The sequence below is a fragment of the Miscanthus floridulus genome, chromosome 3 (assembly GCF_019320115.1).
Source record: "Miscanthus floridulus cultivar M001 chromosome 3, ASM1932011v1, whole genome shotgun sequence".
Lineage (NCBI taxonomy): Eukaryota > Viridiplantae > Streptophyta > Magnoliopsida > Poales > Poaceae > Miscanthus > Miscanthus floridulus.
Window position 1 is genome coordinate 149772093 of NC_089582.1, and position 16738 is coordinate 149788830.

Here is a 16738-nt window from a genome sequence, read left to right on the forward strand (position 1 = left end):
CCGTGCGTAGGCGGCGCCCGGGCGGCCGCTCTCACCGTGCTCGCCAGGCACGACGCGAGCAAGGCCACCCCGGCGCTACGCGAGCCTGGGGCGGCACGCCACTCCCCGCCAATATCCCACAACCAGCTGTTGGCACAGGGTCCCTGGCTGGGAACCTGTCTAGCCTAAGCTTGAACAAAGGAAAATTGCCAGTGACACGCGGCGATGCCCAGTCATCAAGCTCCGCTCCACCACTCCCTAAAGAATCGACCCCGGTGGAGCGGAATCTGGCGACGACACCATCCCCATACCCTTTTGGGCTGAGAAATGCCGCCACCTCTTACGCCTACTCTTACACTGCCGCTCACAAGGATCCCTCGGAGCGTCGCCTGCGCTTCGCTCTCGACCTGGGCACCCACGCCGACTCCTCGGATGAGGACGGGGCATGGCCCAGGGTGGATCTCTCCGGACTCCATGATCCTGGGGCTTTGCGCCAGTTCTTGGCCGCAAGCGACTACTGCCTCGGCTACTCTGACTCCGACGATGAAGGCACTTATGACCCCACTCGCGAGTGCTTTCATGTCGGGCTCAGGATGCCGAGGGCCGGCGAAGAGGATGGGCCGACAGGTAGCCGTTCCACACTTCGTCCAGGGGCGGGCGTAGCCACGCCCCCACGAAATGTCCTGCCGGCCGCACGAAATGAGGACGTCGCTCTTGCGCGACCTCAGCGCCCAGACCTAGAACAGCTCCGTGAGCTCCAGGCCAAGGTTGAGCAAGACCAACTCCTTCTGCAGCAGCTTTGAGACTCTCTCGAACAGGAACAGCGAGGTCGCGGCGAGGGCGGGGGAGCCCGATGGAGGGCCCTCGACGTACATCACCGCATCCATAACGACGAAGGAAGTGAGCAACCCCCAGTCTTCAATCGCGCTAGCCAGAATGTCGTGGCTGTGGCAATGCTGGTTCGCGCAATGCCTAAGCCTTCTACCACGGAGGGGCGGCGGGTCCACGGCAAGCTCTGAGATCTCCTAGAGACCGCCGCGGTTCAGCAGGCCAAGAGTTCTGCCTCTCGATGGCACGGGGGCGTCTCGAACCTGCCCGCGGCACCGCCTCGGCAGGACAGGGAAGCCTCAGTTCGTCCCGAGCCCGCTCGAGCACCGATAGCCCATAGGGTCCCCCTGGTCCACGACCGCGTCGATAACCAACGTGAGGCGCAGGGTGACCATGAGGTGGTCGGCCGACGACAGTGCCACGACAGTGAGGGACCCGCCCGAGGCTACCGCGTGCACCGAGGCGGCCACTATGACAGCGAGGAGGACCGCAGTCCCTCTCCCGAACCACCTGGCCCTCGGGTCTTTAGTAGAGCCATCCACAACGCTTAGTTCCTGGCCCGATTTCGCCAGCCAACCAACCTCACGAAATACAGCGGCGAGACCAACCCTAAGCTCTGGCTCGCCGATTACCGCCTGGCTTGTCAGCTAGGCGGCGCGGACGATGATCTACTCATCATCCGCAACCTCCCCCTGCTCTTATCAGACTCGACGCGAGCCTGGCTTGAGCACCTTCCTCCCTATCAAATCCACGACTGGCATGACTTGGTTAGGGTCTTCGTCGGTAATTTCCAGGGCACATACGTGCGCCCTGGAAACTCCTGGGACCTTAAGAGTTGTCGCCAGAAGTCAGACGAGTCTCTTTGAGACTTCATCCGACGCTTCTCGAAACAATGCACCGAGTTGCCCAGCGTTGGCGACTCTGAGATTGTCTGGGCTTTTCTCTCCGGCACCACCTGCCGAGACCTGGTTCGAGAGTTAGGACGGAACGTGCCGCGCACCGCTGCTGCGCTCCTTAACATCGCCACCAACTTCGCCTCGGGCGAGGAGGCTGTCGGTGCCATCTTCTCTGACAGCGACACCAAGGGAAAGCGAAGGGACGAGGCCCCCGCGGCCTCGGCCTCCCACCTCCCTAAGAGAAAGAAAAAGGGGCGCCTAGGAAAGTAGGAGGTCCTGGAGGCTGATCTGGTCAGGGCCGTAGAACGCAAGAACCCCCGAGGCCCCAAAGGCTCTAGGCCTTTCGACGACATGCTCAAGAAACCATGCCCTTATCACCAAGGCCCGGTCAAGCACGCCCTTGAGGATTGCTCCATGCTGCGGCGTTACTACGCCAGGCTTGGGCTCCCTGATGTCGACGCCAAGCAGAAGGGCGCCGGCGACCGGGACGAGGACAAGGATGATGGGTTCCCCGAGGTATGCAACGCCTTCATGATCTTCGGTGGACCCTCGGCGTGCCTTATGGCACGGCAGCGCAAGAGAGAACACCGAGAGGTCTTTTCGGTCAAGGTGGCCACCCCCAGTACCTTGACTGGTCTCGAGAGGCGATCACCTTCGATCGAGATGACCACCCTGACCATATTCCGAATCCCGGGCAGTACCACTGGTCGTCGACCCGATCATTGGCAACACCCGACTCTCCAAAGTGTTGATGGACAGAGGCAGCAGCCTCAACATCCTCTACGTCAACACCCTAGAGCTCTTGGAGATCGACCGGTCGAGGCTCCGAGGCGATGTCGCACCCTTCCACGGCATCATGCTAGGGAAGCGCACATGACCCCTCGGGCGCATCGACCTTCCTGTCTGCTTTGGCACCCCCTCCAACTACCGCAAGGAAGTCCTCACCTTCGAGGTAGTCGGGTTCGGGGGAGCCTACCATGCCATCCTAGGGCGGCCGTGCTATGCCAAGTTCATGGTAGTGCCCAACTATACCTACCTCAAGCTCAAAATGCCAGGCCCTAGCGGTGTCATCACGGTCGAGTCCACGTATGAACATGCGTACGACTGCGACGTCGAATGCATCGAGTATGCCGAGGCTCTTGTAGAGGCCGAGACCCTCATCGCCCACCTCAACCAACTCAGTGGCGAGGTACCTGACTCCAAGCGTCGCGCGGGGGCGTTCGAACCCGCGGAAACCATCAAACTCATCCCGGTCGACCCTGCCTGCCCCGACGACCGAGCTCTGAGGATCAGCACCTCCCTTGACATCAAATAGGAAGCCGTGCTCATCGACTTTCTCCGCGTGAACACCGACATATTCGCATGGAGTCCCTCGGACATGCTGGGCATACCAAGGGAGGTCGCCGAGCACGCCCTGGACATCCGGGCCGGATCTAGACCCGCGAGACAACGCCTACGCCGCTTCAACGAGGAAAAGCGTAGGGCCATCGGTAAGGAGATACAGAAACTCTTGGCGGTCGGGTTCATCAAGGAAGTGTCCCACCTAGAATGGTTGGCTAACCCCGTGTTGGTCAAGAAGAAAAATGGGAAATGGAGAATGTGTGTAGACTACACCAGTTTGAACAAAGCCTGTCCAAAGGTCCCCTTCCCGTTACCTCGAATCGATCAAATCGTTGACTCCACCGCAGGGTGCGAGACCCTGTCTTTCCTCGATGCGTATTCTAGTTACCATCAGATCAAGATGAAAGAATCTGACCAGCTCGCGACTTCTTTCATCACACCATTCGGCATGTACTGCTACGTCACGATGCCCTTCGGCCTCAGAAACGCAGGTGCCACGTACCAACGATGCATGACACAGGTCTTTGGCGACAACATTGGGTGAACCGTCGAGGCCTACGTGGACGACATCGTGGTCAAAACCAGGAAGGCCGAGGGTCTCGTCGACGACTTAAGGATAACCTTCAAATGCCTTAGGGAGAAGGGCATCAAGCTCAATCCTCGGGGTCCCCCGAGGCATGCTCTTGGGATTCATAGTCTCGGAACGCGGCATTGAAGCCAACCCAGAGAAGGTCTCGGCCATAACCAGCATGGGACCAATCAGAGACCTCAAGGGAGTGCAAAGGGTCATGGGATGCCTTGCGGCCCTAAGCCGCTTCATCTCACACCTCGGCGAAAAAGGCTTGCCTCTGTACCGACTCTTGAGAAAGTCCGAACGTTTTTCCTGGACCCCCGAGGCCGAGGAAGCCCTCGATAGACTCAAGAGGCTACTCACCAATCCTCCCGTCTTGATACCCCCGGCCATGGATGAGGCCCTCTTACTCTACGTCGCCGCAACGACCCAAGTGGTCAGCGCCGCCGTAGTGGTAGAGAGGCAGGAAGAAGGGCATACTCTGCCCACCCAACGACCCGTTTATTTCATCAGCGAGGTGCTCTCCGAGACCAAAGCACGCTACCCCCACATCTAGAAGCTGGCCTACGCTATGGTCCTAGCCCGGCGCAAACTGCGCCACTACTTCGAGTCGCACCCGGTGACTGTGGTATCATCCTTCCCCTTGGGCGAGATAGTCCACAACCGAGAGGCCTCGGGCAGGATAGCCAAGTGGGCTGTCGAGCTTATGGGGGAAACCTTGACCTTCGCGCCTCGAAAGGCAATCAAGTCTCAGGTCTTGGCCGATTTTGTGGCTGAATGGACAGATACCCAACTGCCACCCGCTCAAATTTAGACGGAATGCTGGACCCTGTACTTCGACGGATCCCTAATGAAGACCGGGGCAGGCGCGGGCCTGCTCTTCATTTTGCCCCTCGGAGTACACATGCGCTACATGGTGCGGCTCCACTTCACCGCCTCCAACAACGTGGCCGAATATGAGGCCCTCATCAATGGCTTGCAAGTCGCCATCGAGCTTGGGGCACGGCGCCTTGACGTCCGAGGCGACTCGTGGCTCGTCATAGATCAAGTGATGAAGGAGTCAAACTGCCTCGACCCCAAAATAGAGGCTTACTGCAAGTTGGTCCGACGCCTAGAAGACAAGTTCAACGGTCTCGAACTAAATCATGTCGCGCGGAAGTACAACGAGGCCGCCGACGAGCTGGCAAAGATGGCCTCGGCACGAGCCCCGGTCCCCCCGAACGTCTTCGCCAGAGACCTCCACAAACCTTCCATTGGCTACACCTCAGCAACAGAGGAGGGCCCACCTGTGGAGCCCACGGCAAAGCTCGGGGCCCCCTCTACTGCCGAGACCCCCTCGACCGAGCCCGAGGTCATGGAAGTCAATGCCGAGCCTCCACAGACTGATCAGGACATGGATTGGCGAGTCCAGTTCCTTGATTGGCTTGATCGAGGGGAGCTTCCTGACGACAGCACCGAAGCGCGATGGCTGGCGCGCCGAGCCAAGACCTACGCCCTCTACAAAGATGAATTATACAGACAAAGTCCCTTAGGTGTCCTCCAACGGTGTATCAGTGCCGAGGCGGGCCAAGCCCTGCTTTAGGACTTACATGCAGGCGCCTGTGGGCACCATGCGGCGCCTCGGACGCTCGTAGGGAACGCTTTCCGCCAAGGGTTCTATTGGCCGATGGCAGTCGCCGATGCTACCAAGCTAGTACGCTCCTGCGAAGGATGCCAGTACTACGCTCGGCAAACACATCTCCTGGCCCTGGCCCTACAAACCATCCCCATCACATGGCTGTTCACCGTGTGGGGGCTCGACATGGTCGGGCCTCTGCAAAGGGCCCCCGGGGGCTACACCCATCTACTGGTATCAATTGATAAGTTCTCCAAATAGATCGAGGCTCGTCCGATCAACCGAATCAAATCCGAGTAGGCGGTGCTGTTCTTCACTGACATTATCCACAGGTTTGGGGTCCCCAACACCATCATCACCGACAACGGAACGCAGTTCACCGGCAAAAAGTTCCTGACGTTTTGCGACGACCACCACATCCGTGTGGCCTGGTCGGCCGTAGGACACCCAAGAACCAACGGCCAAGTGGAGCGCGCCAACGGCATGATCCTACAAGGCTTCAAGCCAAGGATTCACAACCGGCTGAAAAAGTTTGGCAAGAAATGGCTCGCCGAACTCCCGTCGGTCATCTAGAGCCTGAGAAACACGCCAAGCCGAGCCACGGGATTCACGCCTTTCTTCCTAGTCTATGGAGCCGAGGCCATCCTCCCCATCGACCTAGAATACGGTTCCCCGAGGCTACAAGCCTGTAACGAACAAAGCAACCGCACCACCCGAGAGGATGCCCTCGATCAACTAGAGTAAGCCCGAGACGTCGCGCTACTACACTCGGCCAAATACCAGCAGAGCCTGCGGCGTTATCAGGCCCGACGCGTCCGAGGCCGAGACTTAAAGGTAGGCGACCTGGTGTTGAGGCTAGCATAGAGCAACAAGGGTCGCCATAAGCTGACCCCACCATGGGAAGGACCGTACATCATTGCCCGAGTGCTGAAGCCCGGGACCTACAAACTGGCCAACGAGAAGGGCGAAGTCTTCACCAACGCTTGGAACATAGAACAGCTACGTCGCTTTTATCCCTAAATTTCCAAGCATTGTATATATCGTTTCTCAAAGTACAATTAAAAGCGTTCTTTAGTTCGTCTAACTTTTCGAGAAACCCCCCGAGCCCATCGTAGGCCTCGGCAATACAGTAACACGGCAAGGGAAACTCGATTCTGCCTCGGCAGAACCAAGCCTCCCTCGGGGGCTAGATAGGGGACCCCTCCCTAGGCGTCCCCTAGGTCCCATGCACCATTCTTCAATTGTTTTTCACAAAAAAATCCTACGCCAAGTCCCTAGCAAGCTCTGACGAATCATTTGTAAAGACTTCTCGGACCAAGGTCTGTTTCCTAAGCAAGAGGCCGGTAGAGTCACGAGACGGCCTACGCCCCCGGGCTACGGCACTCCCTCACTACCCCTCGCTCAAGGGACGGCTTAGGCCCCAAAGGGGTATTTTGCAAATGAAATCTGATCAGAAGCAACAGAGGACAAAGGCTCGGAAGCATGAGAAAAACAACTAAGAAACACAAATACTTCAGAAACAAGGGCCTCGACGGCCACAAACATTATGATACAAAAATAACCCCTGTTCTATCTTTACATAGCCCCTGGGGCCCAGATTAAGGCTTGGGGCCCTCAGCACCGGCAGATGGCAGGGGAGGAACCACCTACTCTTCGAAGAGCGTCGCCAACGCCGCGCCAGGGCCCTCCGCCACCTCCATCAGCTTCACGACCGCCGCGTTGGCCTCTTCGTCATCATCTGGTAGAACATAGCCATCACTGATGGCCGGGAGGTCGACGCCGAGGTAGTGAGAGGAGATGACAGCCATCGCCCGCTTGACACCCATGTGCAGCGCCCCTCGGAGTCGCTCGCGCATCTGGCTGCTCAGCGCAATCAAGCGGCTCCCAAGGGAGCTGCCTGACTGAACCCCCTTGACCTCCAAGGCCTCGCAGGCGGAAAGGGCAGCACGTTTCAGCGCCTCGTGCTCACCGATCTCGGTCTCGAGCACCGTCTGCACCACGCTAGAAGCCTCGGCGGCCCGAGTCACCTCCGCCTCTGACTCTGCACCGTGGACAATGGAATGAGGTCAAGCAAGAGAAAGAACAACCTAAGTTAGGGACGGAAACCCACGGAACTCACCCTTGGCCTTCTGCTCCCAGCGTCGGGTCTTGGCCTGACAGGCCTCGGCCTTCTCCTTCAACCGTTGGGCCTCGACCTGAGAGGCCTCGGCCGCCCTGGAAGCTTCACCCCCTAGCTCTGCGTGACACAAGGAAGTTAGGGAGCGAACATAAGGAGAAGAAAACAAAACTAGGGGACTCGAACTCACCCTCCACCGTCCCCTTTAGAACCACAGCCTTGATTTGCGAGGCCTCAACCACAGCAAGGGCCTCGTTCAGAGCGCCTTTGGTCAGCCGGTGCGCACTCTCCTCTACCCCCAGCTGCTCGGCGAGGGCCTTGCTCGAGGCCGTCGCTTCTTCAGCCCGGGATCTGAAGGCATCCCGATCGCTGACGGTGCGGGTAAGCTCCTCCTCCAGCTCCTTGATCTGCGCCGCCAAGGGGGCAAGCTGCGTCTGGGCTATGGCCGCCTCAACCTTTGCGTCGGCATAGCGAAGGCAGAGGTCCTCCACCTCCACGCTTCGTGCCGACAGAAGCTCGTTAGCATCGGCAAGAAGGCCCCTCAGCCGATGAAGCTGGTCCCAGATTCCCCTCTCCCACCGGAGGAAGACCGACTTCCCAAGGGACCGGGTCTCGAGCTCCTGAGAAGGCAGAGCAGAGGTCGTCGATTACGACAAAGCCGAGAAAAGAACAACGTCACGCGAGAAAGGAAAACACGTACCTGGGCGACTCCAGGCAGTTCGTCGGCCACCACGGACAGCGCCGTCCGTAGCGACCGCTCCGCCAGCTAGCGGTACTGCTCGAAGGTACTCCAGCGCCCGTCCTCGGCCGTGTCCTCAAGAGCGAACAGAGGCTCCCCCTCAGGGTCGTCCCGGCTATGCCACAGTACGGGTGATCCTACCCGCGAGGCTCAGGTCGCACCTGCACGAGGGCCGAGCCTCCCCCGTCTAAGAGTGGCGCCGGCTGCTCCACGGCATCGGTCTCCTCGGCGCCGACCACCTCCCGTGCCCGGGAAGTATCATCGGAGGAGATCGGATAGACCTCCGTCTCCCGGGCGCTCTCCCGCAACAACAACGGGCCCTGAGCCAAGGGCACGGCCGAGGCTTCCGCCGCCTGCATCTCTGCCTCCTGCACAGACGGCCTCACCGCCATCACAACGGCCTCGATAACCTCGGGGGCTCCGGCCTCTGCAATCACGGCCTCGGCGGTCTCAGGGGCTCCGGCCTCCGCCATCGTGGCCTCGGTAGTTGTGGGCGCTGTGGCCTCCATCGCCTCAGCCTCGGAGGCCCCGGGAGCCTCGGCAACAAAGGGCACGACGGCCCCATCCGACGGTGTAGGGGCTGCCTCGGCAACCCCTCAATGGGCAGCCGGTCCCTTCGGGTCGACCCTCACCGACACCGCTCCGCGTTGAATAGCGGCTTGTGCCTCCGCCACCCAGTGGGCGGAGGACCCAGGGCTCGCCTTAAGCGCCTTAAGGGGCGCCAAGGGGAGGTCATCCGCAGGCCGCTTCCGACTAAAGAAAATTAACCTACAAGGTCAACGCGAGACCAAAAAAGCGAACGGAAGACATTACGACCCTACCAAAAATACACTTACTTGGAACAGGGCGGCCCCCGCTTCGCCATGGCATACCGCATCCGCAACGGCGGAGGCGGTGGCAGTGGCGTCGCATCCGTCTCCATCGGCGCCGGTCGGTCCTCAGCGGACCCCGGCACCCCTTCGGTCCTCTGCGGGGGCGGTGGCGTCGCCTCCACCGCCACCTGCTCCGCTATGGCCACCGAGCTTACCGGGCTGACGATGCGTTTGCCTAACGACCACGCCTCGGGCGTGTCGGCCTCAACCCCAGAGCGGGCAATCGTCGGCCCCGAGTCCGCTTCTCCTCCCCTGCCCGGGGGTGCCGGGCTGCTTGCCGACGCCCCGGGCGCCACCTCCACGACGTCAGGAAGGTGGTCTAGGGGACCTCGCCCTCCCTCGCCCTTGTCATTCCCGTCTGAGGCCTCCGTCGATAATGACGTCGACGGGGATTCCTCCAACGAGAGACCATCCTTCCGTTGCTGACGGCGGCGCCTATCCAACGCCTCACGCGCAAGGAGGTGCTTCATGCGCTTCGCCGCCTTAGCGTCCTTTCGCTTCTTCTACACGTCAGCGTGAGCGCGGTTGGTCGCCCACTGCCTCGCGTCCTCGAGAACGGGCGGCGAGGAGGAGCGCACGTCCCTCATCCCCTGAAGAAACGACAAGCGCGCATAAGGAAACAAGGGATAAAGGGAGATTGAGGAGGCTCAGAGTCCACAGCGGCGCTCGACTTACCAGTGAAAGGAACCCCCACGACGGTCGCATCGTGATGGGGGTCAGGTTGCCACCCCTCAACTTTGCATCTACCGTCTCCCCCACCCGACGGTGAATTTCCTCGTCGGAGAGGGCGGAGGAAGACATCCGGGTGCCTTCAACAGAGTCACCCGGCCTCATCTCGAACAGCCGCCGCCGCCGAGCCATCAGCGGCAGCACCCTCCGGTGGTGGAAGGCGGCCAAGACCACAGCGACCGTGAGGCCACGGCTGCGCAGCCTCACCAGCCCCTCTAGGAGCAGCTCCAGCTTGGGCTGGTCGACCTTCGGGACGCCCCACTTCCATTTCTCCGGGCAACTCCCCACAATCCGCCCGGTGTAGGGGGGAAGTCCTCCGCCGTCGTTGCGGAGGTAAAACCAACTCGTGTACCACCGGCAGTTGGAGGACGCGAGTTGGGCCGGGATGTAGAGGTGTAGGCGGTCCTGACACACTTGGAGAGTGCAGCCTCCGGCCCTCGACGCCTTCCTCTTACCCGACGTACCTGTCGGCTTGGTAGTATGCCCCGCCCGGAATAGGTGGAGCCACAACTCCCAATGGGGAGCGATCCCCAAATACCCCTCGCAGATGGCAACGAAGATAGCCGCCTGAGCGATGGAGTTGGAATTAAAGTTGTGGAGCTCCACACCGTAGTAGTGCGGGAGCGCCCACATGAATCGGTCCGCCGAGACGCCGAGGCCACGCTCGTGGAAGGAGACGAAGCTCACGACATAGCCGTCGTAGGGCCTCGGCTCCTGCTCGCCGTACGGAGCAATCCACTCCGGCCTACTAGGGTCTGTCACCGGGCGGAGGAGTCCACCGTCGACAAGCGACTGGAGCGTCTCCTCGGTGACGTCCGACGGATCCCAAGGGTCCGCCTTGACAACAACAACGTTGCCAGCCATGGGTGCGATGGAGGAATCAGGCGCGGCGGTGAGTTTTTGCTCTCTCCCTCCCACGCTCTCGTTTTTTTCCTCGCTTTCTCCCTAGGCTCGCTCTTCTCTCCTCTTCTTCCCAACACCCGCTGCTCTGGCGATGGCTCGACGGAGGCGGTGCTAATGCAGGCAAGGTAATATGAGGAGGTGTGAGATTCTTCAGGTATTTATGCAGGGAGGAGGCGAAACGAACGGGCAATGAAGTCGGGGAGGTTTCCCCCCGTCCGGCGCGGTTAACCACGAGCCGATTTCGGCGGCCCACGCGCCCACGTCTCCCGCATTAAATGCGAGGACAGTTACGTCCCGTCCATCACGTCGCGCTCGGTCACTATGGTAGCAGGTGTCATTTTGCCTCCCCATGAAACCACCTCAAAAGGCGTGCCACCCGCGGTCGAGCCGATAGGGAAGATATTTCCCGCGGCCTGTTCCTTTCATAGGAAGGAACTGGGCTCTGAGCCTATTACGATCCAGGGGTTCGAAGGCTGGACCCCAAAGGGTTTCGACAGCCGCCCTAGGATAACAGAGTCAGGGGCGACTACGGGCGAGCCTACACGGGGCCGAGACCTAAGCAAGCGAAATGCTTGGGACGCCCAAAGTCGTGTCCGAGACCGCAGGAAAGTATCCGAATGGGATCCCACCGTAGGGAGGCACCGAGCCACCGAGGCCCAACGAATGGCCTCGGCACCAACTAGAGAAATCCTCTGGTACTCTTGGAGTGTGTCTCTGGACCGCTAGCTGTCCCCTAACGAACGGGGTTCGGGCCTCCACTCGGACTACCCGATAACAGCTCACCGGAAGTGCCACCACTCGTGCCCATCGAGGGTAGCGAGGCACATTCCACCCCTCCTTCCGAGCGAAAAGGAAGCGCGAGGGTCGCATAAAAAGTCAGGGGAACCCCCGACGGCCTTCCTGCCCTATGTAGAGGCTTGGGGGCTCCTCCTGCAAATATGCTGAGACCCCACGATCCGGGCTCACGCCCAAAAGGGCCTCGGCAAACAAACCCTCACGCGCGAGGGGCATATAAAAAGTCAGGAGAACTCCCGACGGCCCTCTCACACAGAGGCTAGGGGCTCTTCCTGCAACCTTGCCGAGACCAGAATGGGCTCGGCAAACTAACCCTCTGTCCAAATGAAAAGAAAGGGCCAGAACACCCAAGACAAAGACAAACAGTCCAAAACCGCGCTAGAGGTTTCGCTACAAACACGATAAAGGGCACCGAGCCCGTTACGGTCCAGGGGTTCGAAGACTAGGCCTCCAAAAGGTTTCGACAGCCGCCCTAGGGCAACAGAGTTAGGGACGACATCGGGGTGAGCCTACGAATGGCCCGGGCCCGAGCGAACGGTCGCTCGGGGCGTCCTAAGTCGTGTCCGAGACCGGCGGGGAAGTATCCGAATGGGATCCCACCGTAGGAAGGCACCGAGCCACCGAGGCCCGCAAACGGCCTCGGCACCCACTAGAGAAACCCCCTGGTACTCTTGGAGTGTGTCTCTGGACCACTAGCCGACCCCCAGTGAACGGGGCTCGGGCCTCCACTCGGACTACCCGCTAACAGCTCACCAGGAAGTGTCCATGCTCGTGCCCATCGAGGGTAGCCTGGCACATTCCACCCCTCCTTCCGAGCAAAAGGAAGCGTGAGGATCATACCCAAAGTCAGGGGCCCCCTGACAAACCTCTCGCTCCATGCGGAGGCTAGAGGGCTTTTTCCTGCAGCCTCGTCGAGACCCCCGCAACCCGAACTTGCGCTTGGGGGCTCGGCAAATGCAAAAAGAACCACTCGTTCAGACGCAAGAATGAAGAAAGCCCCTGGAGGAGTAACTCCACTCCTCCAGGGGCTCGGGGGCTACACCCGGCGGGTGCGCTCGCGCGCACCCACCGGAACCTCAAAAAACAAGAGACTTTTCCCTGTGTGCCATTATAAAAGATCGTAATCCCTTGTGTGCCCCTGAAAAAATTCAGCGGTCTTCAGCGCCACTACTCCAACTTTTTCGTGTCATCCATGCCACTTCCGTCAGTTTGGGCTCTAACGCCGTTAAAGTGCAGGTGTGAAAAGACGAAAATGCCCTTAAGTTCAAATATGTTATTAATTTTTTTTGAGCATCTTAATGACTTCAAATGAAAAAACTCAAAACTAGAAAGTTGTAGATCTCGTCGAGATCTATAATTTTCATATAAATTTTTTTTTCATTTAATTTCGCAAAAAAATAATATAATTTTTCTAAGATATATTAATCATATCAAATTATATTTTTTTTTACGAAATTAAATGAAAAAAAAATTTATATGAAAATTATAGATCTCGACGAGATCTACAACTTTCTAGTTTTGAGTTTTTTCATTTGAAGTCATTAAGATGCTCAAAAAAAATTAATAACATATTTGAACTTAAGGGCATTTTCGTCTTTTCACACCTGCAGTTTAACGGCGTTTGAGCCTAAACTGACGGAAGTGGCATGGATGACACGAAAAAGTTGAAGTAGTGGCGCTGAAGACCGCTGAATTTTTTCAGGGACACATAGGGGATTACGATCTTTTATAATGGCACACAGGGAAAAGTCTCAAAAAACAAACCAAGTCCTATGGAGCAGGCACAAACCCAGCCTTGACAAACCCTCAGGGAGAGTGCACACACTCCCCCCGAGGCTCAGGGGCTACTGTCGGGTACCTTAGAACACGGTACCCCAAGCAAACATCAAACAGGTCGCTAAAATCCCATCTAAAAAATAAATAAAGCAAGAAGGTAAGTCGTGGGCCCCTCACTTGCCACGATCGAGCCCACTAGGCCCTCCTCCACCTCGCCTCGAGCCTCGAGCAGGAGGTCTCGGCATCCTGGAACAAACTCCGTCTCGCGCGAGGCTCCCCAGGGAAGGCCTCGACAGGGGGCGCCGTCTCCATCTCGCCCGAGGCTCCCCAGGGAAGGCCTCGGCAGGAAGCGCCGTCTCCGCCTCGCCCGAGGCTCTCCACAGAAGGCCTCGGCAGGAGGTGCATTCTCCGTATCGTGCGAGGCCTCTCGCGCGAGGCCTCAGAAAGGAGTCTGATCTCCGTCTTGCGCGAGGCCTCATTCTCCGTGTCGCTCTAGGCCGGCTCGTCCGCAGCCCGTCGCCCCCCGCCTCGGTCAAACCTCCCGACAGCACGTCACATCTCATTAATACTTTAACCACTCCCGCAATCTCAGCCGGACGGTGGTTCAACACCACAGAATGGCCGACGCGACCCGAGGTCGCATCAGCGCCATACCGACCGGGACAGGGCACGGCGGGGATTACCGGCCACTATGTCCTAACGCTATGTCCACGATTGGCGCCATACCGGCTGGGACAGGGTACGGCGGGGATTACCAGCCGCTGTGTCCTAACACTGTACCCATGATCAGCCGCCCACTCGAGGCCTCGGCACTGTACACCAAGGTCTCGGCGATCTCGGGGATCGTGCCTGCCGAGACCCCTCCACCGCGGCGTAGCCTCGGTGCCGACCAAGCCTTGACTTCGCACACAGTCCGCCCACAGTGGCTTGCACGTGCACCACCGCACCCACTCCGAGGCAGTCTTGGGGTTCCCGCGACGCACAGAGCCTGATAGGATGACCGCGCCGCTCCAAAGCTCCAAGGACGGACCACTCCGACGACCACACCGCCATAGGAACAGGCTACAGGGCCCGGACACGCCGCCTCTGTTCCCACGACGCCGTATAGTTAGCACATGTACCGTCCTAGTCCTCTCTTAAGGCTATAAAAGGAGAGGACTTGGGCCGTTTTAGGGGGAGACGGAGGACTCGGGTAACACACGCACGCATATTCCGGCCGCTTGAGAGCAACGTCTCAGACAGCCCGCACTACACCCTGCCGAGACCTAGGACTAGTTCCTTCTCTCCCTTAGCTTGTAACCCCCTACTACGAGCACTTCGTTGTAAGGAATATAAGTTCGATCTCTCAGACTGGACATAGGGCACCGATTGCCCGAACCAGTATAAACCTTGTGTCTCTTTGCATCACCATCCGGAACCGGGAGCACGCAGAACAAATTCACTAGTCGGTTGAGGACCCCCCGGTCCGAAACACCGACAACGCCCAAACTATGTAGAAGTTCATTTGACTTTGCCGACATCTATCATCTGATTTAACACTAAAGTTTGGCTCGTTTGCTCAATCTTATGGTGCCTAGATTGCAATTATTTTAATCTTATATGATCTCCTTTTTGTGTGTATTTGCTAGTAGATACTCTCGCTATCTATAACATTTAATCTAAGAGTCTGTTTGGATTTCATTCTTATAGTGAAAACCTGGATTCTAGATGTTGAATAGAGAATCTAAATTCTAGATAAAAAAATGAGTAGTGTTTGGATCTTATTCTTATAGGGACTATTATTATCTTTGCATATTGAAAAACTTCAAATAATAGGTTTGGAGTAGATAGATAATCCAAATGTTTGGATCTTAGGCTATCTCCAACAACAACACCCAAAATGCAAGATTCATTCGTCCTTTGGGTAGCGCTACAGGCAAAAGGTTCAATACCTATTCAGCATCTTCTTCAACAACAAGACCCAAAAGAGAATCCTTTCTGTAAATGGGTTTCTAGGAGAGAGGATACCCATATTTGGGTTGTGCCTCTCAGACAAGTAGGCAACCCAAAATAGGTCTCCTGTATAGGTACTTTGTTGGATGTTGATTTTGGATCTCTTGCTATCCATTTTGGGTTTAGGTGCCCATATAAGTTCCTTGTTGAAGACAATCTTATCCTCATTTGTGTCACCATTTTTTTTGAGATGATTCAAATAGGGTCAGCCTGTTCGTTTGGCTGTGGCTTGTCGTAAACGATCGTAAATTTTTAGTCGGAACAATATTTTTCTCTCACACAAACCAGTCAGCACTACTTCTTCACGAACCAGTAACGAAACGAACCAGCCAAACGAACGTGCCGACAGCCCAAACTACGTAGAGGTTGAAATGAAATCTGATATCACAGAAAAATTTAGCCCGTTAGCCAAGTTAGTATATCTGAGGTGGTCCGTCAATACAGCCCAATGACAAGTGTTTGTTTCTCCAGCCCAACGAAGCCCAACACTAAACCTCGAAGCTCCTCGTCTGGGCGTATGGGCGGCCCGCAGGACACCGCATTGGCCGCGCCGCCAGCAGAACTTGCACGTCGTCCTGCTCTTGCAGGAGAACTTGCCAGTCACGGCGTCGCGCTATAGGATTCGGCATATTTGACTTTTTAGCATCGTAACTGATGTTACATGTCCAGATGCAGTTTTAAAATTGTTTCTAGATATTTACCATCGAGAGAGAATATTTGATATATTTTTATCATTTTAGCATAGACCGACCACGAAAAATGACATTTTTACCCATGTATTTCTTCTACCCTTCCTCGCTTCCGACCATGGCCGACGGCGAAGGCGACCCTCATCCTGGACCACGTACTGGGTGACCCCGCCGTAGCCGCCGAAGTGCTCCTTGTCGCGCTCCCCTCTCCCTCCAACCCGACCCTGCGCCTCGAGCTCGCCGACCTCGTCCTCGTCCGGGTAGCGGCGCCCGATGCTGATGGCCTCAGCGAAGCCGAAGAGCTACAGCGCCGCACCCTTGATGGCCTCAGCGAAGGGCGCGTCGTCCGCAACAGTGGCGGTGGCGGTGGAAGTGCACAGCGGGAGGTCGTGGAAGATGTGGAAGCAGAGGCGGCACTCGCTGGCGAAGATGCCCCGGACGGCGGCGCGAGCCGTGCGGATCCAGCGGTGGATCTTAGCCTCGAGGGCGTCCCAATCGAGCCGTTGGACGTCGCCAATGCTGAGCTTCTCGACGCCGAGCCGGCGTAGGGCGAAGTCGACGGTCGGCTTGCGGACGGAGGCATACACCTGGACGCACTCGCGGCCGTAGCCCGCGGCGGCCATGCGGGAGGCGATGGCGTGGAGGTCGGCGATTGCGTCCGTGGGGAAGAGGTTGATCTCGCGAATGCTCTGCAGGGAGCGGTAGCTGCTACGCCTACAGACGGAGGACGACGGCGCCAGGTGGCGGAGGTCGTCCACCGCCCGGAGGAACCGCTCCGTCTCGGCGCGGTCAGCGGCGCCGTCGAACCGCATCTGGTCGTTCCCGCCCCTGTCCCCTGTAACACCCCAGGTGTTTGCCACCAGTTAAGCAATGGGTTTGAGCTAAAACAGGGTATAT

At 58.0% G+C, this 16738-nt stretch overlaps 1 protein-coding gene across 1 annotated transcript; it reads right to left on the bottom strand.

Annotated features, from left to right (window-relative positions):
* Positions 1-16143: 16143 nt before the first annotated feature.
* LOC136544695 (exocyst complex component EXO70B1-like) lies at positions 16144-16653 on the bottom strand. Its single transcript, XM_066536763.1, has one exon. It carries the CDS (start codon positions 16651-16653, stop codon positions 16144-16146), a length of 510 nt encoding a protein of 169 aa, XP_066392860.1.
* Between the last annotated feature and the right edge of the window lie 85 nt (positions 16654-16738).